At 48.0% G+C, this 27,331-nt stretch overlaps 1 protein-coding gene across 2 annotated transcripts in view; it reads left to right on the plus strand.

Annotated features, from left to right (window-relative positions):
• The first annotated feature begins 1,669 nt into the window (after window positions 1–1,669).
• The window catches only part of rprd2b (regulation of nuclear pre-mRNA domain containing 2b), a 29,832-nt gene continuing 4,170 nt past the window's right edge, over window positions 1,670–27,331 (plus strand). The window contains exons 1-10 of one of the 2 annotated variants that reach the window (XR_009654697.1): window positions 1,670–1,885; window positions 11,153–11,282; window positions 11,367–11,494; window positions 11,617–11,663; window positions 20,668–20,794; window positions 20,924–21,099; window positions 21,318–21,564; window positions 21,645–21,902; window positions 22,395–22,580; window positions 22,662–24,459. Coding sequence is in view for 1 of the 2 variants with exons in the window: in XM_060920984.1 (XP_060776967.1) it covers window positions 1,684–1,885; window positions 11,153–11,282; window positions 11,367–11,494; window positions 11,617–11,663; window positions 20,668–20,794; window positions 20,924–21,099; window positions 21,318–21,564; window positions 21,645–21,902; window positions 22,395–22,580; window positions 22,662–24,253 (3,093 nt within the window). In the remaining variant the exon portion in view is untranslated. Of the gene's footprint in view, window positions 1,886–11,152; window positions 11,283–11,366; window positions 11,495–11,616; window positions 11,664–20,667; window positions 20,795–20,923; window positions 21,100–21,317; window positions 21,565–21,644; window positions 21,903–22,394; window positions 22,581–22,661; window positions 26,868–27,331 lie in introns of those variants that run through there. The other variant, XM_060920984.1, reaches the window with a different exon arrangement.

The raw sequence follows: 27,331 nt of genomic DNA on the forward strand, positions 1-27,331 counted from the left end.
CCTGACAGAAATCGCTCCAAAAGGGCATGGCTACACCAGGCGCGACCTTAGCCTGATTGGACAATGACATTACTGTTGCCGTGGTAGTAGGAGTAGATAAAAAAAAAAATCTCCCTCCCTGTTTGGGAGTGGGTCGCCCAAATCGCCCCTATTAACGAGCCGCCAGTGGTTGCCGCCCCTCAAAAATTCCTGCCCCCCTCTTGCCACCCCATAAATATTTTTCTAGATCCGCCCCTGAGTCAAGCCTTTTGATATTGAAGATAATAATGCTGCGTTCATGTGCTATGGGAAGATGATATTTTCCAGTTGGGAAGTGGTATTTACCAGTGTGTTGTGTTCACATGCTTTTGTTGTTGTTGACAAATTAAAGATGGTGGACCAGATTCAGAATCAGGCCTGTTATTTGGCTAAAACAATTATAGATTGCCTTGTTCATCAGCTGCAGCAGGAATATGAGTTATCAAAAGTCAAAAGGTAAATAATGCTGAATATTTCCTGATCATGACAAGTAGAGATTTTCTTAACACATTGAAATGCCACGCAGTTTTTGGAACTTTGGCTGTAGCCACAATGAGAGTAGCCAGTATCTCGATCATTGTTGGCGTTCTTTGGACAGCCACAGAATATTTTGTATTAGGCTATAATATACATATTATAATAATATAATATACATAACATGACTCGTTTAAAAGGTGAGAGTCAGCTTTTCGTAGGTGAAAACCACTTCTTTCTTGGTTCATAAGCTAGTCTTGTACCGCTCGCCGCCATGTTAAAAAGATTAAAGTTCATCTCATCTCGGCAACTCGTGTAGCAAAATTTTCTACGAGTTGCCCAGTGGAAAATACCACAAGAGGGGGCGTTCATGTGTGCTTTCCATGTCTGCGTTTGGCATTTACCATAATTCCCATAGCGCATGAACGCTCCTTAAAGTGCCATTCCACCATTGGATGTATTTTTTTGGCATAAAATACAATATATTTTACGACAACATGACTAGACAGAGAAATCTTTTAGCTTCAAAATGGTATATCAAACATAATTTTTTGGCAACGACAAGTATATTAATTTTGCGACCAAAGTCACCTACCCTTTTAATTTCCGCGCGGTACTGAAACGTGATGTCATCGGCAGGTTCCCCTTCTTGTGTACGTGACGTGGCACAGATTATCAGCAATGGCGGATAGAACGCGATTGTCAGCTTCGGAAAAGAAGCGAAGGAAAATAGCAAGTGATGCCCAAAGGAGACGGTCGATGGTGAATATCGGCACAGCAATCGACAAGTGGAAATCGCGTTCTATCCGCCATTGCTGATAATCTGTGCCACGTCACACAAGAAGGGGAACCTGCCGATGACATCACGTTTCAGTACCGCGCGGAAATTAAAAGGGTAGGTGACTGGTCGCAAAATTAATATACTTGTCGTTGTCAAAAAATTATGTTTGATATATCATTTTGAAGCTAAAAGATTTCTCTGTCCAGTCATGTTGTCGTAAAATATATTATATTTTATGCCAAAGAATACATCCAATGGTGGAATGGCACTTTAAGTGTCAAATGGGATGTTTAGCTTGCCAGTTTAAAAATGGCGGACTGAGTGAAGGTTGTTGCTCCGTGCGCCCTCTAGCGGTGCTGTGTGTAAATGAAGCGCTGCAGGCCGGAGAGCAGTGAAGGAAGGAAGGAAAGATGGCGGCCGGAGCCGAAGCGGCCAGCAGCGGCGGTCGCAGCAGCAGCGGCTCGTCGGCGGCTCTGGAAGCGAGTCTGGACCGCCGATTTCAAGGAGTTACGAACACGATGGAGTCCATTCAGAGCTTGTCGTCCTGGTGCCTCGAGAATAAGAAACACCACGGGCTCGTAGTGCGCTTCTGGATGAAGTGGCTCAAAAAATGTGAGTGGCTTCGGCTGGAACACAAACCCGAGCGGCTCCTGGAGGAGCGCCGCCGCCGCCGGGCCGGGCTGTGGGGAGGCGCTGCTTTTGGGGTCTGTTTTGTGTGTTTAATTCATGCAAAGTGCAGCTGGGGTTTCGGTTTTCGATGTGCATGTTTAATTCGTGTTTTTGCATGGAGCTGGAATGTTTCAGCGTCCACACACACACACACACACAGAGCTGCTAGCATGCTACACAGCTGGTGTTTGGGTTGTAGGCCAGGCTGGGAAATCAGCACACAGGAGGTTCTGCACCTTCAGCTCACTCCATCAAACCTGCAGCACCGAGTATCAAACCTCAATCATGGCATTTATTTAAGTTACTTTTTCCACAGAGCACACACACACACACATTCACTTATATATATATATATATATATATATATATATATATGTGTGGATAGATAGATAGATAGATAGATAGATAGATAGATAGAAACCTTTATTCGTCACATGCACAGTGAAATTCATCCTCTGCATTTAACCCATCTGAAGCAGTGAACACATGCGCAGCCACACTACAGCACCCGGGGAGCAGTCAGGGGTTCGATACCTCGCTCAAGGGCACCTCAGCCCAAGGCCGCCCCACATCAACCTAACCGCATGTCTTTGGACTGTGGAGGAAACCCACGCAGACACAGGGAGAACATGCAAACTCCACACAAAGGCCTTCGCCGGCCACTGGGCTCGAACCCGGAACCTTCTTACTGTGAGGCGACATTCATACACACTCCCTCTCCTTCATGCGCAAGGACGTACAAAAGTATTAAATGTAGTGCTGTCAAGCGATTAAAATATTTAATCGCGATTAATGTCGCGACTGTCATAGTTAACTCGCGATTAATCGCACATTTTTGTCACATGAAAAACCATTGTAATTCTCTTACCAGCATAAAAAAGTGAATGGGCTTGTTTTGTACCAATTTTTTTTTTATTGCAAAGCATAACGCGTCTTGACACAGCCACTGCAAAGTGAAACCTAAGCTGAGCACCGTGGCTCTTCGTCCCGAGGCTAACAAAAGAACCATGAGTGAAGTGATCTACTGCTTGAGTTAGTCTACAACTCTAATCAGAGAGACAGGTTACACAGTGCCGGTAGGCTTGACATGCTTGATTATAATATAAAGTACACTATTATATTAACTTTAAGTTGTTCGTTGATAAATATTGCATTGAATCTGATCTTTACTGTTTCAGCTCACTTAACACATTTTGTACTTTTACACTTTCTGCCTGTTGATGCGTCGCGCTGTCCAATCAGAGGTGGGCAAATTTGCATATTACAGGAAGGATTTCTGGGATAGCATTGAGTTTACAGTTCAGAGGGATCTGGCTTCTTAAAACTGAATAAATATTTAAAAAGAGCCAAATGAGCCGGTCTTTTGAACGGCTCTTTTCAAAGAACGGATCACAAAGATGCGGATCCCATCAAAGAGCCGTAAATCCCATCTCTACTAGCACGCCCTGCCCACGCTGGTTCTTTGGGGGGGGGCAGAGGGCTCTGGCTGTGCAGGGCGTGGCATTACAGTCTAGCTGCTATCGTTTTTCTAAGCAAAGTCAATGTTCCAAGTTCCTGGCAGTTTCAAAAGCTTATGAAAAACCTACATCATGTCACAGAGCGTTAATCTCGCAATAAAAAAATTATCGCCGTTAAAATTGAGTCAAGTTAACGCGTTAATAACGTGACATTTTTGACAGCACTAATTAAATGTTTCTCTTTCTTCTGGTTGCTAATGAGACCCGATGAACACTTTTTTTTTTTTACACAATGATGTATTTATTGATACTCATCACTTTTTCATCATGCAGATCAGTGGCGTGCACAGATAGACACGAGGTGGTGCTCAAGCACCTGCCCCTCTGTCCAAAAAAGTGCCCTTTTGAATTTTTTTTTTTTACGGTTTACTGAGGCCAATGTCGACATGGTCTTTTAGAAAAGCCGCGGCATTAAAAGCGTGTGTGAAAATAATGTCCCGATGTGTGCCCCCTCCGCACACACACCGGACCTCTGTCTCTCTTGCTCTGTCACGTGAACAAGCGTGCAGTGCATTCAATGTGAGGTTGCAGCAGCATAGCGTCCTGGAAGCCACGGCCTTGTCGTAGCGCAGACAACACATCGGGCAGTCAGTCAGCTCTTCCCCTGCCCCACCAGCCAGGTAACACATGAATCGAGTGAAAATGTATTGTTTGCCCTCTAAGCCCAAGCTGTAATTATTTTATCGTGAAGTAGCCCGTCGCATACAGAAACAACTGCACATGGCAGCCTTTGCCAGCTTATTTGCTCCCTTTCCATATGGAGAAACAAACTGAACAACGTTTTAAATGTAGCCTAAACCATTGAGGCAACCCCACTCTCCATCAATTCCGACCTGTTTTTAATAACGTGATTAAGAATATCACGTTATGCTAGTATGTACGCCGTTATGCAAATAAAGGAGAGCTCCGCTGAGCCCATTGAGTGTGTATATTTCGTTCCAAATTTTAAGATGATCTCATGGAAATCTGTGAATAAACACAGTCTTGAGACTCAAGTCAGTGACGGGAAGATCAGACTTTTTTTAAAGATGGAACTACAGAAAAATACCCAGAACTTTGATATGATTATGAGCACAAGAGGAGGGTTAAATCTCACACTTTGATGATAAGGTGTTCCACATGCGCAAAAAAGTGCCCTTTTTTCCCCCAGAGCACTTGCCCCCCCAAAATGTCTGTGCACGCCACTGGTGCAGATGACAAAAAGCTCGAAGGAGTGAGAGAAACTATACAAGTTATTGTAACTCATTAATTTTCCTTCATTATTCGGCTGATTTGTTTAGTTTTTAGAGTTCTCAGAATGCACCAATGCACGCTTTTTTTTTTTTTTTTGAGATCACAAAGTTTTGGAAGGTTGTGAGGTCAGAGCCGGAGACAGAGGTCATGATAAAACTGATAAATTTGTATGTATTAATATCACTGTGGGTTCGAGCCGTCATTACCTGCAAAAGCTATGCAGAGAAGATCGCAAGTGAGAATCAGTACAGCCTACCCAGTGCACGCTCGATGAATGTAATGTGATTGGCTCTGAACGATGTGATCCTTTGTTACAACGTCTGCGTTCGTGTTTTAGTTTGAAAACGCATAACTTTTGCAACATTTACTTCTGGCATCCATGCTACTCCGGAGTCTCCGAGCCCCAAGAAACAAACTTTTTTCAGAAACGTTGCAGGGCCCATTTTTAGTCTGAGAACTCCAGGTTTGGGTTTTATTCAGAATGGAGCAGAAGCAGGTCATTTTTGAACCAGTGACGCAAACACCTATGCATGCTTCCTGATTGGCTCTTCTGTCCTTCCCTATCATGTGACCCTTTTTCATAAGAAAACAAACCGTCACACGTGAATGGTCACGTAACATGGTGTACTTTTTCAGGCGGGTTAGTCTGTCTGGAGGTTCTTTCTGATCTGAAGCAAAAACGCTTTTCTGGAAGGAGATGGGGTTTTTTGTTTTCAAACGAAAACATATATTAATGTGGACTTTGGCTGAGGGAAGTGATTAGAAAGTATTAAAAACTAATCGAAGTGTTACATATCTTGGGGGAGTTCAACTTAAAAAAAAAAAACACCACAAACATAACTTGTTCAGATGAATCTGTGAAGGGTTACACATGGCCTCGGATCCCGTTTGCATGCACGGTCATGATAACTACAGTGTAGGCAGGATGAGTAATCAACCTGAGACTTTGAGGTTAAAGCTTTGCTCGAAATTATTCAGAATTTGTAAAGGCATATATGATATGATCCCAAGATCGGTGTGAACAGAATTCGACACGATCAGATTTTCCTGGGGCTTTTGTTCCACTCCAGCAACTTATCTGGACTCGTACGTAACGTGTATTTAGCTTGCGAGCTATGCTTCCGTCTTTGGTCTGAGTATTTTTCACAATATTTTATCGGTTATCAGAAATCGGACCATTCTTGTTATCGGCATCGGTGCCATCACGCCTTCATTGTGTTCGCCTCGCTTCAACTAACCAGACAGGAGAAACAACATGTTGGACCACATTGATTGGGCAATTATTTCCCTCCTTGGTTCCCAGGAATCGTTCATGACTGAGAACTACAAATATCACAAAGAAATATCAATGGATTTCGTGTGCTGGAAGGTGGACGACAGGGTAGTTATACCTTCACGTACACTATTTATCCATGTTTGTTCCTTGGAGTAATGAAGTAACGTCTGTGCAACAAAATAAATGAAATATCATTCCACGATAATACATTTTCTGTCAACATGTTGGGTGTGCAAACTTCTGCTCTCGATCATCGTGTCAAATCTGAACGTGGAAAGGTTTTTTTTTTTGTGGCTTGCAGGGATACATTATATTTCACTTCAGTGTCTGAATTAGGAAGGAATAAAAGAGGGATGAAATGCGAGAACATGGGTTCCTGGGAGCATTCGGTAACTCGAAGCTTTATCCCGCATTCCACAGCGGGCTATTGTGGGAGGTTAATCCTGCTGCTCTGTGGACATGCACAGTTCCATGGTAAAAGGCTGATGATGCCAAATTCTGGAATAGAACAGTTTCAGAAGCCATGAGTGATTTCTGCTGGTTCCTTGTTGTAAGGGTTTTTTTTTTTTTTGGTGGGCTGTAATGGTAGTTTGATGGAATGTGTTCCTAATAGTGGCTGCGGCGTGATGGAGACGCTTGCTGATAGTGGGTCTTGTTGCTAAGTGTTGGACTGTTCGGCTGCCAAGGTAGCGAGTGGGGTTTGCTGCTTGGTCGAAAGATTTGCAGGGTCTTGCTGTGGTTCATGGTAGAGAGTCTTGATTGGAAGACTGCCTTGCTGCATGGTAGAGGTGGGTTTTGCTGCGTAGTACAGGGTATCACTGTGTACCAGAGAGACTTGCTTCAAACCAGAGGGTCTTGCCGCATTGTCAGGGGTTGTGTTCACCAAGAATGTCAGATAATTTCCAATTTTAAAAGCGTTGGTTGATTTGAACATTTCTGAAGGCCAGCCATCGTTTTGACGGATGCGGAATAAGGCATTGAAGTGGTGTGCACGGTATTCCTTCATAGGCATGCAGTACCAATCAAAAGTTTGGCCACGCTGACACGCTCATCAGGTTTTCTTTTATTTTGACTTTTCTACATTGTAGAACAGTACCGAAGACATCAAAACTGTGAAAGAACATCTGGAATTATGTGGTGAAACAAAAAACTTTTGATATTTTAGATTCCTCAAAGTAGCCAGCGTTTACCTTGATGACGCTTTGTACACTATTGGCATTATCTTAACCAGCTTCATGAGGTGGTCACCTGAGATGCTTTTCAATAATCAGGTGTGCCTCATCAAAAGTTAATTGGTGGACGAGTTTCTTTCCTTCTTAATGTGTTTGAGATCCAACAGTCAATAATAAATATTCAAGAAATATCCCTATTCCATCCACAACTGTAGTAATCCATATGATGTCAAGAACCGCTCAACCAAGTAAAGAGAAACGACATCCATCATTACTTTTAATAACAAGACAAGACATTGAATTCGAAGTTGTGTCGAACTTTTGCCTGGTGCTGGACATCCAAACTGTTGGAGCAGCGCTTTACCAGCAGAAAATCCCTTTGTGCTCATTTAGCACCATTAGCTCATTTAGTTATCTATTGTCATGCAACCTTTGGTCGAGGGTCTTGCTGCTTGTGTACAGTGTTGCATGGGACTTGGTCTTCTGGGTAATACAGGACCAACTTGCATGGTAGATGGCCTTGCTTCAAGGTGGAGTCTCTTGCTGTGTGGCCGAGGCTCTTGCGTATTGGCAGAGGGACTCGGATGCTTCATGGAACATGTTGCTGTGTCTTTTTGAGCAAGGGTGTTGCTGCAAGGCTGATGTTGCTGTTGGTGTTTTGAAGCAAGTGTGGTGTTATGTTTTTGAGAGATTTCCTTGGCACTTGTTTTGGTATTTGTTTTGTTGAGGGTGTGTTACTCCATTTTCGGGGGTGCTTTGTGGGAGATGGCCTTTCTGCCTGGGGTCGAGTTTTGCTGCATGGTAGCTGGCCTTGCTTCACGGGGGAACGTCTGGCTGTATGGTGGAGGTTCTTGCCAAATGGTCGAGGGCCTTGGTGTGTGGTTGATGGTCTTGCTGCATGGCAGAAGGTATTGGTTTGTGGTGGAGGCTCTTGTTTAATGGTCGAGGTTCTTCGTGCAGAGTGGAGGATATTACTGTGTGGTTGAGCTTCATGGTGGAGGGCCTTGCAGAAATGGTAGAAGGTCTGTGGTCATGTTGGTACATGTTTCGAGCAAGTAGCAAGTGTGGTGCTGTGTTGTTGAGGGGTGAATTGTTGTGGGTTGTTTTTTTGGAAACAATGTGTTGGTCCACGTTCAAGGGTGTCGCGTATGTTTGCTTGTTGGAGGTGGTCGAGCCGGGATGTTAAGCCCCTTTCGCATCAGAAACCCATTATTGTTTGAGGTCAAAACAGCAGAGGACGGATGATAAATTTCAATTCCCACTCAGCATTCCATCACTGAAAAGTAATGGATATCATGTATTCCTCCCTGACTGTATTTAACAGAATTCTTTGGAGAACGAACCTCCGCGAGCCATGAAGAACATGCAAGATTGATATGTCCATTGTTGTGAAAAGTCCAAGCGAGTTAGCGATATGGCACCAGTCAAGAGAATTCTCTTCCCGTTTACCCTCCCTTTCAATTTCGATATGGTCAATTCCCACCCACCATCTTCCAACCAAGGATACCCCTTTTCCACCAAATCAGTTCCGGGGCTGGTGCTGGTTCACAACTCGTTCAACTTGCGAGCCAGCTGAGAACCAGTTTGCTTTTCCATAGCTCGCGGTGCTAAGGGAAGCCATGTCATTACATCGCTGTATACGTCAGTTACGTCGTTACGTTTGCATAAACCTTGGCACGAATATCGAAGCAAAAACAACACGGAAGAAGCAGCAGCAACAACAATAATAATAATAATGGATGACTTCGTGTTTGTACAGCTGCTGCCTCTCGTCGCTTAAAAATGGCGATCTTTCGCGGTCTTATTGTTGTTGGTCTTAAGGCCCTGGTCACAGCGCCCGAACTTTGCTGGAGCGTTCCTGGAGCGGTGAAAAAAAATTCATCACCGCTCGTAACCGTTCACCACCGTTTAACAAAAGTTGGCCCCCGTTAAAGCAACGCCGTATACGCTCGGCCACCGCCGATGTTTCTCAAGGGGCCCTCCTACCGCTCTGAAAGTTTTGAGCTGCACAAAATATTGCGAGCGGTGAGGAGGGGGCAATTTTCCGACCCGGCAAAGTTCACCCCCGCTCCATCAACGCCCAGTCAAAGTTTGGCACTGCTAGACGCAAGTTCGTGGACGCTTGGGTCCGCTAGGCCAACGCAGAAATCTTGAACGCTGGACCACCGCTGCTTCGCCAGCGTTGCCCGGGCAGCGATTAAACGTTGCACAAACTTCAGTGGAGCGGTTGTAAGCGTTTTACGAGCGGACATGGGGTTGCTGGAACGGTGTCGGGCGTTGAAGCAGCTATCCATGGTGGCGATGAACTTTGGTTTGGCGTTGGTATAGAGGTGTCGGAGCGGGACCAGAATTTGGCTATAAATACGGGGAGAAATGGACCAGGAGCTCATTTGGAATCGAGCTACCGTTGAGTTCAGACCTCATCTATATCGAATTTGCTCAAAGTTACAGTAAAACTGTATCACCATGGATGCTGAGAGACTTGCTATGATTGGTGCTAAACCAACTTTATACCCCCGCCGAGCCAAAGCCCGCATGTGCAGAACGCCGCTATACCAACGCTCGCGTCACCACTAAACCAACGCTCGCTACCGCTAAACCAACGCTAAAGCAACGCCGGCTTCAGCGGTGCACCGCTAAGCCAACGCCCGTGTTTTCAATTTTTTTCCCATTTTGTGCGCGGTGACGAGCGTTGTCGAAATTCGCCCCCCCCCCCCCCCCCCCCCCCCCCCACCGTTCAAGGAACGCTCCAGCAAAGTTCAGGCGGTGTGACCGGGGCCTAACAACTCTGCCCCCCAGCTGACGTAAGCGGTTCTTTCCTCTGGCCCAGCAGAGAGTTGGTGCTAGCCTGGAACCGGTTTTTCTGGCCCCAGAGCCAGTTCTTTGTCAGTGGAAACAGAAAACCCGCTTCCAAACTAAGCACTGGCCCCGAACCAGCCCTGGAACTGCTTTGGTGGAAAAGGGGCAGGAGAGAGAAGGTTGTGTGCTTCCTCTGAGGCACATGACACCCAGCTAATGTAATGTTAGGGGGCGGAGTCACACACAGGTCAGTTTCAGTGATGAGCCAATTTTAGCCATTTTTAACTCATGATCGATGATGGGATGAGTGTGCCACTTGGTAGCCCCTACTCCTGTTCCTGAACATTTGTTTTGTTCAAGCTAAGGCTGCTCATAACATAAATACTGATATTTTTGCTGCTCGTTGCTTTACGTTGAGAAAATATACCATGTTCAGTGCAGGTGTTAATGGGGTGTTCGTAAGGTCGTAAAGTTCTTAGTTGATAAAACAGTGCAACTTTGAACCTCCCACATTGTGATTGTAGTCGTACTGGTGATGCATTCATACACATTTTGAAGCTTTTATTTTAAAAGCTTTTTTTTTTTTTAACTGGCTTCTAGCGTTTATGGTGAAGATATTTCACTGTTCGTAATTGATTTGGAAGTTTCTATGGGTGTAGATTGCACATAATGTTAAATAATTTTGATCCAGATTCTGTCCCCCCTCCCCCCCATGCGAATTTGCACACATGCAAGTGTGTTTGTGTTGAATCGAGAAGCCTCATGGTGTTTACTTTAAATAGTGTCTCAACTAAAAGAGCTCATTGTTTGTGGGGATGACCAGCACAGGACATCCACTTGGAACGATCATGTTTGAGAAAATAAGCTTGAGCCGAGAACGAATTCTTGATCCTGTTCAAGATTGCAAGTATTTATTTTCAGGAGAGACATTATTTCCAAGACAGGCAAAGTCGGTGCGGCGGGGGGGTTGGGTCAGATTTCTAGGTGAATGGAGGTGGCTGTTTGTTTTACTCAGAATATTTTTTTTTATGAAGCCAGATGTTCACTTGCACCATAAATCAATTTTTAATTAATAAATTATTTTTTTTAAAACTGCTACAAATATAAGAACAGTGACGAGAATTCCAAACGTACAAGTAAAATGCCATGATTGCTACAATTATTGGAACATGTCTCGCTAACATCTGTGGGTGATTGGTTTGTGTCTCTTTAGCGGATGCCAGTCACAGGCTGAATCTCTTCTACCTCGCGAATGATGTCATTCAGAACTGCAAGAGGAAAAACGCCATCGCTTACCGCAGCACGTTTGCTGAAATCTTGCCCAGTGCTGCCCTGCTGGTCAGGTGTGTGGGTGTGGTGGGTGGGGAGGTGTTCATTATTTTGTGATATTTTAATGCATGAACCATCTCCGTTTTGTCTGGACATAGGGATGCGAAAGTGCGTAAGTCAGTGGAGAGAATCTTCAACATTTGGCAGGAGCGGAGTGTTTACCCAGAGGAGCTGATCACCGAGCTGAAGGCAAATCTGCAGAAAAAAGAGACGGCGCCCCCTTCAGGTGAATACATCTCATTGTTCAAAAATGAAATGAAATTGGGCATTTTATAAGCGTGAAAAGTACTAAACTATAGTGATGTGCGCTTGCAAATATTTTTTTTCCTCCGTTTCTTGCATCTCCAGTGACCCCAAAAGCCGCCCTCAAGTCCAAGATCGTAGCAGAGTTTGCAGTAAGGATCTTGAGATATACAGTGCTCAGCGTAAATGAGTGCACCCCCTTTGAAAAGTAACATTTTAAACAATATCTCAGTGAACACAAACAATTTTCAAAATGTTGACAAGACAAAGTTTAATATAACATCTGTTTAACTTATAACGTGAAAGTAAGGTTAATTACACGTTTTTCAGTTTTACTCAAATTAGGGTGGTGCAAAAATGAGTGCACCCCACAACAAAAACTACTACATCTAGTACTTTGTACAGCCTCCATGATTTTTAATGACAGCACCAAGTCTTCTAGGCATGGAACGAACAAGTTGGCGACATTTTGCAACATCAATCTTTTTCCATTCTTCAACAATGACCTCTTTTAGTGACTGGATGCTGGATGGAGAGTGATGCTCAACTTGTCTCTTCAGAATTCCCCATAGGTGTTCGATTGGGTTCAGATCAGGAGACATGCTTGGCCACTGAATCACTTTCACCCTGTTCTTCTGCAGAAATCCAACAGTGGCCTTAGATGTGTGTTTAGCCATGTTGGAAAAGTGCACGACGACCAAGGGCACGGAGTGATGGTAGCATCTTCTCTTTCAGTATAGAGCAATACATCTGTGAATTCATGATGCCATCAATGAAATGCAGCTCCCCGACACCAGCAGCACTCATGCAGCCCCACATAAGGACGCTGCCACCACCATGTTTCACTGTAGGCACCATGCAGTTTTCTTTGTATTCCTCACCTTTGTGACGCCATACAGTTTTGAAGCCATCAGTTCCAAAAACATCTATCTTGGTCTCATCACTCCAGAGTATAGAGTCCCAGTAGTCTTCATCTTTGTCAGCATGGGCCCTGGCAAACTCTAGGCGGGCTTTTTTGTGCCTGGGCTTTAGGAGAGGCTTCTTTCGTGGACGGCATCCATGCATGCCATTCCTCTGCAGTGTACGCTGTATTGTGTCACGGGAAATAGTCACCCCAGTTTGGTTTTCTACTTCTTTAGATAACTGCAGTGAACTTGCATGCCAATTTTCTTCAACCCTTCTCATCAGAAGACGCTCCTGTCGAGGTGTTAACTTCCGTGGATGACCTGGACGTCTCTGTGAGATGGTTGCAGTTCCACCTTTCTTAAATTTTTGTACCACTTTTGCGACAGTATTCTGACTGATAAGTAAAGCTTTGCTGATCTTCTTGTAGCCTTCACCTTTGTGGTGTAAAGGAATTATTTTCTTTGGGGAATTCTGAAGAGACAAGTTGAGCATCACTCTCCATCCAGCATCCAGTCACTAAAAGAGGTCGTTGTTGAAGAATGGAAAAAGATTGATGTTGCAAAATGTCGCCAACTTGTTCATTCCATGCCTAGAAGACTTTGGCCGAATCCCATTTCACCCCTTGGACCAACCCCTTGGCCCTTCCCCTCCATTTTGCGCGTTCACGTGAAGGGGTAGGGGTATCCCAATCCCAGTTAACGCGGAGGGGTAGGGGAAGGGGTAGGGCTTCTGTACCCCTCCAAATGGAGATTTTCCTGGAGCTGACTCCGAACGAAGGGGTTTGAGTGATTTCCCACAATGCCATGCGGATTTCGGCGAGATTTCATGCGGGTTTCAGAAAGATGGCGGTTCCCGCGGCGAAAGATTGTCATAAATGTATTTTCTCCATTATTTACGTGTTTTAAGTTGTTATCCAGAGGAAACGCGCCGCTTGATTCGCTTTCGAGCTGAGAATGAGCAGCGATTTCTGAAATCCAAGCTGCTGCTAAAAAGCTTTGGGAGTGAGTATTGTTTTCGGTTGCTTGACTGCGTACGTTTTGTTCTGTTATTCTCGCTTTTATTGTTTACATGAGTGTTCTGACACCACATTCTGTCGGATGTGGTGCACGAAGCGCCAAAGATATCCCATTCAGTGGTGTTAGTTAACAAATCACACCCTGCCAGCAGAGAGCTCTGGCTCTGACTGTAGCGGCTGGTCGCAGCCAATGACGCATTTGGTCGCGTTTTGCTAACGTAAACGCTGACGGAGGTACGCGATGACGTATGCGATCATTGAAGGGCTATCCCAATACGTAAGGGTTGAATTTCAAGCCCTATCCCTTGTAGCTCAGTTCTATTTCGTTTCTACTGACCGCCAGAGGCGGTGCTTTCAGCACATGGATATCCATCACACGAACATGCAGGTCGAGTAATAGTAACAACAAAGTCACGTGTGACCTGGGTGACGTCACCCCGTGACCCCGGCATAAAAGACCGGTAAACCCAGGAAGTGACCTCTTACATCTTCTCGCGTTTGCAGGTTGCGAGTTGGATTGAAATTTGGACAAAGCGCTGTGGTAGTTTCGTTACCCGTAGGGTTGGGGCTGTGCTTACGCATCCTCCAAGAAACTGCGCTAAGTCCACCAACTCTTTTCTTCTTGTCGTTATATTCGTATTGATTTATTACTCCGTAGCTGAGCGCTCTCGCTCGGTGGAGTTAGCTGATTAGCCCTCCGGGGCGGTGTCCTCACCGCTGGAGGCCGGCTTGTTTTCGCTTCAGGTAAGCGGGTTTCATTTATTTAAATTAAAGCGGCGTTCCTCTCGCCGCTGTTTATCAGTTCTCCGGCGCTCGGCGCCTATCCTTGTTAATATTATTAACCACCTTGTTTTCTGTAGCCTCGCCGCCGGCCTGTTCACAGGCCGGCTGTCTTGTGTGTTGTATTCGTATTGATTTATTACTCCGTTAAGCTGAGCGCTCTCGCTCGGTGGAGTTAGCTGATTAGTCCTCCGGGGCGGTGTCCTCACCGCTGGAGGCCGGCTTGTCTTCATTCAGGTAAGCGGTTTTCATTCATTTAATTTAAAGCGGTGTTTCTCGCCGCTGTTTATCAGTTCTGTGGCGCACTGCGCCTATCTTTGTTAATATTATTAACCGCCTTATTTTATGTAGCCTTGTCTCCGGCCTGCTCACAGGCCGGCGGTCTTGTGTGTTGTATTGTTTGTTACTCCGTTAAGCTGAGCGCTCTCGCTCGGTGGAGTTAGCTGATTAGTCCTCCGGGGCGGTGTCCTCACCGCTGGAGGCCGGCTTGTCCTCATTCAGGTAAGCGGTTTTCATTTATCTAATTTAAAGCAGTGTTTCTCGCTGCTGTTTATCAGTTCTGTGGCGCACTGCGCCTATCTTTGTTAATATTATTAACCGCCTTATTTCATGTAGCCTTGTCTCCGGCCTGCTCACAGGCCGGCGGTCTTGTGTGTTGTATTCGTATTGTTACTCCGTTAAGCTGAGCGCTCTCGCTCGGTGGAGTTAGCTGACTAGCCCTCCGGGGCGGTGTCCTCGCCGCTGGAGGCGGGCTTGTTGTCGCCCAGGTAAGCGGTTTTCATTCATTTAAACTAAAGCGGCGTTTCTCGCCGCTGTTATCAGTTCTGTGGCGCACGGCGCCTATCCTTGTTAACATTATCAACCGCTTTGCTTTGTGTAGTCTTGTCTCCGGCCTGCTCACGGGCCGGCTGTCTTGTGTGTTGTATTTGTATTGCTGTTACTCCGTTAAGCTGAGCGCTCTCGCTCGGTGGAGCTAGCTGACTAGCCCTCCGAGGCGTATCCTCGCCGCTGAAGGCCGGCTTGCTTTCGTTCAGGTAAGCGGTTTTCATTCATTTAAATTAAAGCGGTGCTTCTCGCCGCTGTTTATCAGTGCTGTGGCGCACGGTGCCTATCCTTGTTAATATTCCCGACCACGGGTGTGTTCGCCTGGTCGTTTTTCATTACCGCCTGATTGTTTATTTTGGGCTGCTTACTTGGGGTGTTCTCGCCCTATTTTTTAAGTTCCCTTCTGCCAGCCAGGCGTCATGGACCTCTTCTCTCGCTGCGCCAACTGCTGGTCCCCCTCGAACCGGAGGACGGCCACCGCGAGTGCCCCTCATGCCTGGGTATTGATCACCTGCGGCAGGGGCTGACGGACATGGCCTGCGCAGACTGCATGTGCCTGAGCGTGGCTGCGCGGACCGCCAGGCTGGCTCGGCTGGATTCTCCGTCTGACATCCCCCGGGCCTCGGGGGGACAGGACACGGTGTCGGCTGCAGCAGCGGGGCCCAGCAAGCGCCGTGGGCTCCCCCACACGTCTTCGCTTCTAAGGCGAAAAAGAAGCGCTCGGGCGATTTGGCTCAGAAGGTGGAGGTGATGTCCACCGAGCTGGAGGAGATGAAGGCCCTGCTGGCGAATCTTCAGCCTCCGCCACAGGGGGCAGTGTTCCCGCAGCCACCCCTTCTGCCTGGCAGCCCGACTGTTCACCATCACCACCGCTTCTGTCACTGGCCGTTGATGCACGCGGCCTGGATGAACTGTCGATCCGGGCTTCGGAGAGCTTTGACTGCGGTGGGTCCGATGGTCACGGCTCCACCTCTCCGGCCGGTTCCCAGGCCACCAGCCATGGCACCGTGGCAGCGTCGGAAGGCGGATGCTCATCCATCCAGCCAACGCTGAGGGCTGCATTGGCCCGTCTGGGGTTGGACACGCCCCGGTGGCCCAGCATCAGAGCGCTTTCTTCAGAGGTCCCACATAGCCTTCCTCGTTGTCTGTTCCGCCCTCGGCCTCATACATCGAGGAGTTACAGAGGTGTTGGGCGGACCCTAGATGCCTTCCCACCTCCCTAGTGACTGCAGGGCCCTGGCGGCAATGCAGGACACCCCTACCTATGGCCTCCTGCAGATGCCCAACATTGAGAAGCGGCTTTCATTCATTTAAATTGAAGCGGTGTTTCTCACCGCTGTTTATCAGTTCTGTGGCGCACAGTGCCTATCCTTGTTAATATTATCAACCGCTTGTTTTGTGTAGCCTTGTCTCCGGCCTGCTCACGGGCCGGCTGTCTTGTGTGTTATATTCGTATTGTTTGTTACTCCGTTAAGCTGAGCGCTCTCGCTCGGTGGAGTTAGCTGACTAGCCCTCCGAGGCGTGTCCTCGCTGCTGGAGGCCGGTTTGTTGTCGCTCAGGTAAGCGGTTTTCATTCATTTAAATTAAAGCGGTGTTTCTCGCCGCTGTTTATCAGTTCTGTAGCGCACGGCGCCATCCTTGTTAATATTCCCGACCACGGGTGTGTTCGCCCGGTCGTTTATTTTTTATTTCCACCTGATAGTTTATTTTGGGCTACTTACTTGGAGCGTTCTCGCCCTATTTAAGTTCCCTTCTGCCAGCCAGGTGTCATGGACCCCCAGACGCTGGAGGGGACAAGCGCGGCATCACGGGAGCTGTGTGACACGGCTCCAGGCCTTTGCCTACTCGTCGCGGGAACTGGGCCGGCTGATGTCGTATCTCACCCTCGGCCGCCAGCAGATATGGCGGGCACAGTCCCCTCTGGCCGAGCCCGACCGGCGTGTGCTGCACTCTCTCCCTGTTGTCCCCGGGGAGCTGTTTGGCGAAGCCACTCAGCAAGCCCTGGATCGGAGTGCCCAGGTCATCTAGGCGTAACAGCAGTTCGCTGGCCCCGCCAGGCCCACCACCATGGCAATGCTGCCCAGTCCTTCAGGGGGCCCACACCGACTCTGTCTCGGCCACACACCCGCCAGGAGACCAGACGGGTTGATGACTTTCGCCGCCCCACCACCTCCCGGACCCGCGGTGCCGCCCCCTACACCCAGTCTGCTCCTCGTCGCCCCCATGGTGACCGACGGGGGCGCTCTGGACGGCGCTGACATCAGCGCGCCGGCGGTCGGCCGCTTTTCCAGCGAACAGCTCCAAAGCTGGAGAGCGTTGACCCCTGGGTGCTGGTGACCCTCACCGAGGGTTACCGCATCCAGTTCTGCCGCCGTCCACCACGTTTCATGGGGTCAAACACACCACCGTGAGCCATCCGGGGAAGTCCCTCGTCCCCCGGCAGGAAATCGCCACCCTCCTGGAGAAAGGAGCAGTCTCTCCCGTCGACAGGCAGAGACAGCAAGGTGGGTTCTACTCCAGGTATTTTCTGGTTCCGAAGGACGGCGGTATCCGCCCGATCCTCGACCTGAGGTCCCTCAATTCCCACTTGAGGACCATGAGATTCCGCATGCTGCGTACAGTGGATGTCTTACACCACATCCAGGCGGGCGACTGGTTTGTCACCTTCGACCTGAAAGACGCCTACTTCCATGCTCCCATTGTGCCACACCACAGGCAGTTCCTGCGGTTTGCCTTCGAGGGCCAGGCTTTCGAGTTCAATGTTCTGCCCTTTGGGATATCGCTGGCACCCCGTGTGTTCACCGGGTGTGCGGCAGCGGCACTACTTCAGGCAAGGGGTTTGCGTGTCCTGCCTTACCTGGACGACTGGCTCGTCTGTCCACGGTCAGCAGCTCAGGCCCGCACCAACATCGCGACTGTGCTCTCGCATGTCGTAGAGCTGGGGCTCAGGGTGAATTACAAGAAGAGCTCGCTGGTGCCCAGCCAGGAGACGACTTTCTTGGGCATGCACCTGGATTCAAGGTCGTTGATGGTAACTCCCTCCCAGACCAGGATCCACAACATCCGCCTACTGCTTGGCCGCTTCGGACGGGGTAGGTCACTCGCCCTGAAGACCTTTCAGCGCCTGCTGGGCATGCTTACGGCAGCCTCCTCTCTGGTCCCGCTGGGACTTCTGGACTTACGCCGCTTCAGAGGTGGTTCAACGGTCTCCACCTCCACCCGGTGCGGCACGGGCGCAGCACATCAACGTGCTGGAGCTACGGGCTGTGTTCCTCGGCCTACAGCACTTCCTCCCAGGCCTGACCGGCAGACACGTTCTGGTGCGGACGGACAACGCTACGGTAGTGTACTACATCAACCACCAGGGAGGCACAAAGTCCCTCCAGTGCTTGAAAGTGGCTGGCCAACTTCTGCGGTGGGCCCATCGACATCTCTTGAGCCTGCGTGCCATGTACTTGCCAGGCACTGCCAACAGGGCAGCAGATCTGCTGTCCCGCCAGGACCCCGATCCCGGGGAATGGAGACTCAACCCAGCGGTGGTTCTCGCCATCTGGAAACGTTTTGGCAGGGCAGAGGTGGACCTCTTTGCCTGCCAGGAGTTGACACACTGCCCTCTGTGGTTCAGCCTCCACGGCCCCAGTCCCCTGGGCCAGGATGCGCTGGCGCATGCTTGGCCGAGGCAACTGCTGTATGCCTCCCCCCCCCCCCCCCCCCCTGCTGCTGATCGTGCCAACCCTACACAGGGTTGCGATGGACCACCACGGGCTGCTGCTTGTCGCCCCCCCGGTGGCTGGGCCGAGTGTGGTTCCCAAGTTGCTGCAACTTCTGAACGGCGACCCCTGGTGCCTGCCAGTGAGGACTGACCTATCACAGCTGGGAGGGCAGATCTGGCACCCGGATCCAGCCCATCTGCAGCTCTGGGTATGGCCGCTGAAGGGCCGGACCCCCTGCGAGGTCCTTGTGAGCCGGCAGTGGTCAACACCATTGCAAGCTCTCGGGCACCCCCCACCAATGCCCTCTATGCCAACAGATGGAGGCTTTTCTCCAACTGGTGCTTAACTCGGGGGGAGGAGCCTACATGCTGCCCCCTGCCGACCATTCGACTGTTCCGCCAGCCTCTGCTTTGATAAGGGTCTTACCCCTGCCACCATCAAGGTCTATGCAGCTGCCATCTCTGCTCAGCATGCCAGAGTTGGGGGAAGGACCGTGGGGTCCCACGCCTTGGTGGCACGTTTCTTGAAGGGTGCTCTCCGGTTGAGACCCCCCCGACGGAGCCGGGTACCCACATGGGACCTTCATTGGTGCTGCAGGCTCTCTGCGACGCACCGTTCTGAGCCCCTGCTCACGGCAGACATTTCATGGCTCTCCCTGAAGACTGCTTTTCTTCTGGCCATTACATCGACGAGGCGCGTCGGGGAACTACACGCGCTGTCAGTCAGTGGGGAGTGCCTGCAGTGGCACTCCGGCGACAGTGGGGTCACCCTGTGGCCTAACCCCTCTTTCCTCCCGAAGACCCTCTCTGCTACCTTCGTCAACCAGCCCCTTAGCCTTGCGGCGTTCGAGGCGGGCCATGGTGAGAGGTCGGAACTTTTGTGCCCAGTTCGCGCCCTCAGGGTGTACGTGTCGCGTACAGAGGGCTTCCGTAGGAGTGACGCCCTGTTTCTGTGCCACACAGGACCAACGAGGGGTCTGGCACTCTCTAAGCAGAGGCTATCCAAGTGGATAGTCGAGGCCATATTACATGCCTACAGGCACAGTGGCTTCCCGATTCCTCCGGCTGTCAGGGCGCACTCTGCACGAGGCGTGGTGGCCTCATGGGCATCACTGAAGGGCGTGCCCCTTTCAGACATATGCAGCGCAGCCTCCTGGGCTTCCAGCTGCACCTTCACCAGGTTTTACCGTCTTAATGTCGTCCCACATAATCCTGTGGCGACGGCTGTCATTCCAGGCCCGTCGCAGCATCACTGGGTACGGGTAGGCACTCCTCATGACCTGGTTGGTATTAGTCATCCATGTGCTGAAAGCACCGCCTCTGGCGGTCAGTAGAAACGAAATAGAACGAGGGTTATGTATATAACCGCGGTTCTATGAGTTTCGGATGACCGCCAGAGCTTGGCAGTCACTCGGAGTGTACACGAGAAGATTTGCCAAGAGGTCACTTCCTGGGTTTACCGGTCTTTTATGCCGGGGTCACGGGGTGACGTCACCCAGGTCACACGTGACTTTGTTGTTACTATTACTCGACCTGCACGTTCGTGTGATGGATATCCATGTGCTGAAAGCACCGCCTCTGGCGGTCATCCGAAACTCATAGAACCGCGGTTATATACATAACCCTCGTTTCAAGGGGAAGGGCCAAGGGGAAGGGGGAGGGGTAGGGGTAGAAATTAGAATTGGGATTGGGCCTTAACCTTACTTTCACGTTATAAGTTAAACAGATGTTATATTAAACTTTGTCTTGTCAACATTTTGGAAATTGTTTGTGTTCATTGAGATATTGTTTAAAATGTTACTTTTCAAAGGGGGTGCACTCATTTACGCTGAGCACTGTGTATCTATAATATACTTTTTTCTCTTTTCTTCTGCAAATTTGTCCTAATTTGTGATCTTTTTGCATCTCTGTGCTTTAGCCTCAGGCGTTTATCGATCGCCTCTCTGCGTACAAACGCTCCTTAGAGGAGTGCGAGCTGAAAGAGAAACAACTCGCTGCTCTCAGAGTCGACGTCTGCAGCACCGAAGCTCTCAAGCGACTCAAAGGTTTGTTCGATTATCCTTCTTTCCCCTTGGACTGTTAGAAAGTTCTGACGCAGAAACACCAAATTTTTCATCATGATCAAGATTTCATCACACGCTTTAAACCTGCATGATAATTTTTTTTTTTTCCAGACAAAGCAGGAGGAAATAAATTTTCTAAGGATTTTGAGGAAGGCAGCATGAAGCTGCAGGAGGTTGTGAAGTTTCTGGAAGGACAGAAGGAGGCCGGACCAGCGCTGCTCGAGGCTCTGGGGAACGCCGACTTATTTTACGAAATGCAGTACAAAGAGGTCAAAATTGTCGCGAATGTAAGTCAGTTCTGTTGTTGTGATGGTTATTTCGGACTCGGAGTAACGGGTTTAACTACAACAAATTGTCAAAGCATTCATCTTCACCCCTGAACTGGGGTCGAAGATCTATCTTATTACCTCCAGTGTCAAATGAAGTGCGTTCATGCATCTAAAACGCACGTCAGAATCTTAAACCGCTTCTTGTTGGACACGTCTGTCTTTCCGTCTCTGCTCAGGCATACAAGACGTTTGCGAACCGCGTTTCGAATCTGAAACGCAAGCTGGACGCTCTGAAAGCCACGCTACCTGACGTCGAGTCTCCGGTTCCCTCCCCCTCGGAGGATGCGCCTTCACCCTCTGGCTCCGAATCGCCCTTTCACGGATTGGGACGCGGCCAACGTACAAAAGAGGAGAAGGACAACAGAGACGTGGAGGACATGGACATGTCTGATGAGGAGACTGCAAACACAGCAAGCATTATTGGTGAGCTTTTCATTCATTTATTAATTTTTTTAAATCATTTTAGTGCTTTGTGTGCGTATTTTCAACTTTTATTTTTTCAGTTGAAGACAAAAAAGAAAAGGCGTCTTCTTCGACAGTTCCCAAAGCCACCAGTGCAACAGCTGCCAAGTCCCCGACTTTAGCTCCTCCCGCAAAAACGACATCTGAGCCCACAGCTGTTCAGACAGTATCCTCGTCTACGGCGACGACGACCTCACCCACCAGTACTCTCAGCCCCGCCCCTTTAAATCTGGCCAATGTGGATCTGGGCAAGATCAGCTCCATCCTGAACAGCATCACGAACGCCATGAAGAACACCGGTGAGCAAAATCAAATAAAAATGAAATGTTTTTACACTGACTATAATAGCTATGCTGAATATTTTATAATTGTGTGGGGTTTTTTTGGTTATTCATTTTCATATTGTCAACTTTTATTCTGAAGTTTTCTCACGTATTCATTTTAATTTTTTATTCAGATGTTGCTATTTTTTCTGATTTTATTCTTCTTTAAGTAGCATATTTTGACTTTTTTTTTTTTTTTTCCTTTTTAGCTTTTTGAAATTATTTTTTAATAAATGTCTTATTTCCCTGCCATTGTGATTTTAGGCTTTTTTTTTTTTTTTTTAAATCAGGGTTTATTACCTGCAATATTTTATATAAAAAAAAAAATTAAGTACTTCCATATTTGTATGAATGTTTTTATGAAAGAATATTTCCTCATTTATGTACATGACACACTTTAATTTATTTATTGAAATTATATTTCTATAATTTTTTTTTCTCTCCTCCTTTTGGTAATTGCGACCATAGGTGTGAGTCCAGTGTCCCGCCCTTCTCCAGGAACTCCCACTACACAGCCAGGCCACACCCCTACAGCAAAAGCCACACCCACTGCTGGAACTGCGGCGCCCAATCCGCTGGCCAGCATCTTGTCGAGGGTGGATATTTCACCAGAGGGAATCCTGAACGCGCTCACAAAGACGCACACACATGCTGGTAACAACTACAGACACACACTCGTTCACACCTTCACGCGCACACATTTAGTGTTTCTTTCATATTCTCTCTTTCTTTCAGGTTTGTCTTCTCTGCTCTCCTCCGCCCGCGCTGGTTCTCTCACCTCCTCGAACTCTGTCCCCTCTTCTTCTGCTGTCACCACAGCGACAGCAACAGTCATGACGACAACCACTACTCCAACAACACCGACCACCCCGAAGACTCCAAAGGCTTCTGAAAACAACACCGTGACCCGTGAGACGGAAAGAGAGAGAGTGATAGAGTGGGAGAAAGAGAGGGAGAAAGATAGACAGGAAGTCGTGATGCCGAGCTTGGAGTCGAAAATCAACAACTTTCTGCAAGTAAATCCTGGCTTTGCAGGCGTATTCGAAGCGGAAAGTAACAGCCCACTGCTTGTGGGCGGAGACGCTACACCAGTTCGAGATGAAAGGGGTGGGACACCGACACAGGATGAAATAATTGACAGTCCTTGCGTGGTGGGCCACAAAGCCCACGTTTCATCGTGGGGCACCGAAGACGACCGGAAAGACCGAGACTACCGAACCCCATCGGCAAAGAGTGCAGTGAAACACAAGGAGCAAGAAGTCGGGAAGAGGAGGAGTGAAGCATCCCCTGGTCACACCCCTTCCTCCTCCTCCTCCTCCACCACCCCTTCCACGTCCACTTCATCTTCCTTCTCTGCACAGGAAGTGGCCACAAAAGCTAAAACTGAAGGGAGAAGAGCGAGTGTCGGAGCTCAGAGAGAAAAAGGCAAGGAGGAAAAAGGAGGGAAGAAAGGCACAAAGAAACAGGAAGTCATGGGAGGAGACAACGAACGCTATCATCGCATCGAAACCGTGGTTACTCCGGCAACCAGCGTCGAAGCCACAACCGTAGATCCGCTCGGCTACAGCAACCGCATCCAGACAGTTGAGAGCATTCGCGTGATTGGTCGAGGTCCCAGAAGGTCCAGTGGTGCCACCAGAGGGGGTGGGGTGTGGTATGAAGAGGCGGAGTTTATGGAAGCCCCGCCCCAGCCTCACCCTGGAAATCATGGCCCTGAGAGTTCTGGAGACCATGCCACATCTGCCCCAGCTCATTTGGTAGTTCCCCAGGGGCAATACTCATCACCACCTCCCCCTCCCTTCTTCCCGCCTTCTCAAACCCCAGCCCCTCCAGTCGTTCCTCCTCCTCACATTGCTCCGCCCACTCCGCCTCCACTGACCCCTTCGAGGGACTTCCCTTCCTCTCCTACTACTACTGCTGTGATGGTGGGTGGCATCCTGGTCCCCATTGACCGAGTATTGCCCCTCCCACCTGCTAATCTGCGTCCAGAGGCGGTGGCAGCCCATGGGGGTGGGGCTGTCGCTTCTTCTAACAACGTCAGGGGTAAATCTCACTCGATGCGCCCCCTTCATCGCCCACTATTGGGGCAAAGCCCGACTTCACCTTCACCCACCACTCCAACCACACCCACAACCACTCCCCCCTCCAGAGAGCCCCGCCCACTTTTGCCTTCCCCACCCCGACCTCTTCTTCGCTTGCCTTCACAGAGGCTTCCGTTGCCCCTTCCCCGAGAGCCCTTGTTGCCAGGCGCAAAGCGGCCTGGCCCTGCCTACCGAGGTGGATCGTTACATGCTCCAAAACGACCGTTTTTGCCTCCTCGCTATTAAGGGTTACGATGCTGTCTAATCGGATGCATGCGTTTGCGCTGGCCCTGCTCCCTTCTACTGAGGTCAAAGGTCACGTGGTATCTGCCGAAACACATGCACACTTAAACCCCGGCCCCAGCCTGATTCCCCTTTAAGCCACTCACTTAGACAAGATGGAAGGTGGAATTGAACTCAGAGAGAAAGGAAGATGAACAGAGAGAGAAAAGGTGGTTATTCTGATCATTTCCACACGTGTGTGTGTGTGTGTGCGTGCGTGTGTGTGTGTGAGAACAAGTAAAACCAGATTATTCTTAATGATCTAGGTCTGTAATTAATAATGTAAATAGAAGCTTTCTCTCTTTGCTGTGTGGCTTCTGCATTCCTGCTCTCAAACTCTATCACTTTCCTGTAAAAACACTTTCACCTCTGCTTCACACTGATGTCAAACATCTGGATTAAACCTCTGTTCACACTAGAAATTGACAGCAGTAGCCAAAAGATACACGGTCTGTTGTATCATTTATACGTTATTTTTGCGAGAAACACATTTCTGTACTCCAGTTCGGAAAAGAAAATAAACGCAAGCAGATTCTTGAGAGTTGAGAATTTGTGGGCGGGGCTATGTCACTTGCTCATGTAAACGCAGGCTTATTTTTGCTCAACAGCTCGGTTAAACAATCACAAATTTCAGCTTTGAATGAAAGCAGAATTTATCTCGCAAAAAAAACCCACAACACAGATCAATCTTAATGCTTCCTTCTTTCTACTTCCTGTCTTCTGGGTTTTTTTGGTTTGTTTGTTTGTTTGTTTGCTCCCCCCAGTTCTCGCCTGTATTCTGATGAATAAAAGCCCTGCGTTGAGAAACAAGAATGATCGGGGGCTTACAATTATTTATCATAATGATTATGATGATTGTTTTTTGGTGTGGGTTCCCCCCCGGAAGAAAAATGTGAATACGAACTGTGCAACCTTTTTTTGTTTGTTTGTTTGTTTTGTTTAAATGAAGAAGAATACCTGTTTCTGAATCTGTACACAAGTGAGCTACATGTACGATTTGTTTAAAAAAAAAAAGCAAGCACTTGGCAATGACGGGAGATATCGAATTTGCGTAATTGTCACGCCCATTTTTGAGATCCATTGTGATCTTGCTTGGGGGCGACGAGCTCTGGTGATATGTCTACTGATATTTTGGCTCCACCCACTTGCCAGAGCTTCGAGGACCGCAGTAATGTCAGATTGGTCTAAACGCACTGACACGCCAACCTCTTTGTTAAACTGTTCAACTTTTTTCAGTGTTTTGCTTCAAACAAGGCGATAAAATATGAATGGCGAAATCGTACACGTAGCTCTTTCAAAATTCTTACCCCTTCTGAGGAATGTGATTGGATGGTTCAAGAAGAGGCACTCTCACTCCTGCATTTTGTCTGTTTCCTTTGAATTACACGTTTCATCTTTGTAATTTTCCTAAGAGTCCAAAGTCACTTTTGAATACCGTTTCGAACGCACCCTTGTCGACTTCCTGTTGCGATGCTCCCTCGCGTCTTAGGCACGTACTTTCTGTTCTGTCAAGTGACGCAGAACCCAGAAGGCATTGCTGCGATCTGTTTTCAAAATGTCACCCAAGATATTTTAGGTGTGTAAACAGTGTAATATTTAATAAACGTTGCCTGAAGTTAAAATCAGTTTTAGCAGAACACGAACGCTAGTTGGAATGTTATTCTGCCTAGCGCATTTTCACGTCAGCTAGTTTGGAGATCGGGTTTTCTTCCTCCATCAGAGCTGAACTTTTCTTTCAGAGCCGAACAGCAGTGTTGCTTCCATGGCCGAGTTAGTGACCGTACCGACTAGTTAGCATGAAACTGCTAATTAAAAAAATAATTATTTTCACAAATTCCTGAGAGCGAGCGAGAACACAACGTTTACTTTGCGAGCTGGAATTCCACTTCAATCTGTCAGCGGGTTAGTCAACCAACTCTTCAGCACAAATTCACCATCAGTTTTAATGTGTGAGCTGAGGAAACTTTGCTCACCAGAACATAAACTTCAGTCTGCTAGTTAGTGTGTAGATACACACACACAAGCTCAAGCTGCACGTTGCTCGCTGAAATGTTAGGAGATGGACTTTGAGGAAATTTTACTTGTCTCGCACAATCGTTGCTTCAGTCTGCTTGGTAGTTACTGTGCCGGCGAGTTAGCATAAAATTTCGATTTTTCAAAAGATATAGCCTCTTCCTCCACTTTACTTTAGTTAGCATGCCAGCTAGTCAGAAAAGTAAAATGGAGCGTTTCAATCTTCTGACAGACTTTTGTGATTTGTCGTTATTGCGCATTTCCAAGTGGACGAAGGTGTGCTCGAGGAAACGGTATCGACACATGGGTCAAAATCTTCGTCAGTATTTACGTGTATCTAAAAACAAAAGTTCAGATTCGATTTTTACCTTGGATGTGTATCAAACACTTCAGATTTGAGGAGTGAGTGCTGGGAAGAATGTCCTGTTACTGATTTCCACCTGCACGGAGAAAACTGAACTGTAATTCATTAATGTACATATTGCTGCTTGTACAAATAGTGATGTGATTTTGTTTTTTTTCCCCCCCTCTCATTTTGGTTCATAACATGTGCACATTTAAGGAACGTGGTGGTGATTATACGGTGTCTTCTTTTGTCCTAAATGCATACACTTTTTAAGATCAACTGATGACATAACTACGATCCATATGTTAAGGTTTCATGTATCGACACATGAACTGTCACCAAGAACAAAATGGCTGTGTCCCAAACGCTAGACTTCATATGAGCAGTGCGGTCTGATCATAGGGCGAGTGCTTGGACTTGTTAAGCATCCCTGTGTCCTAAGCTGAGTGTATTGCTTCATTGAGAAAGTTAATCTCAGATGTTAACCAGGCTAACGTGTTTGCAAAAGTCTCTATTGTCGACTCACAAATTTCATCATGTATCATCTGTTAGTCGTGTTGTTTCATGTGTAGCTAGCTAGCTTGCTCGCTGTGTTCTCTGGATCACAGAGCTAGCAGTCACGTATTTAGCATCTGTGTCCTCAGGGTGTGGATTTATTTGAGGTAAATTAGCCTTTTTGGGTG

The sequence above is a fragment of the Neoarius graeffei genome, chromosome 5 (genome assembly GCF_027579695.1).
Source record: "Neoarius graeffei isolate fNeoGra1 chromosome 5, fNeoGra1.pri, whole genome shotgun sequence".
Taxonomy (NCBI): domain Eukaryota; kingdom Metazoa; phylum Chordata; class Actinopteri; order Siluriformes; family Ariidae; genus Neoarius; species Neoarius graeffei.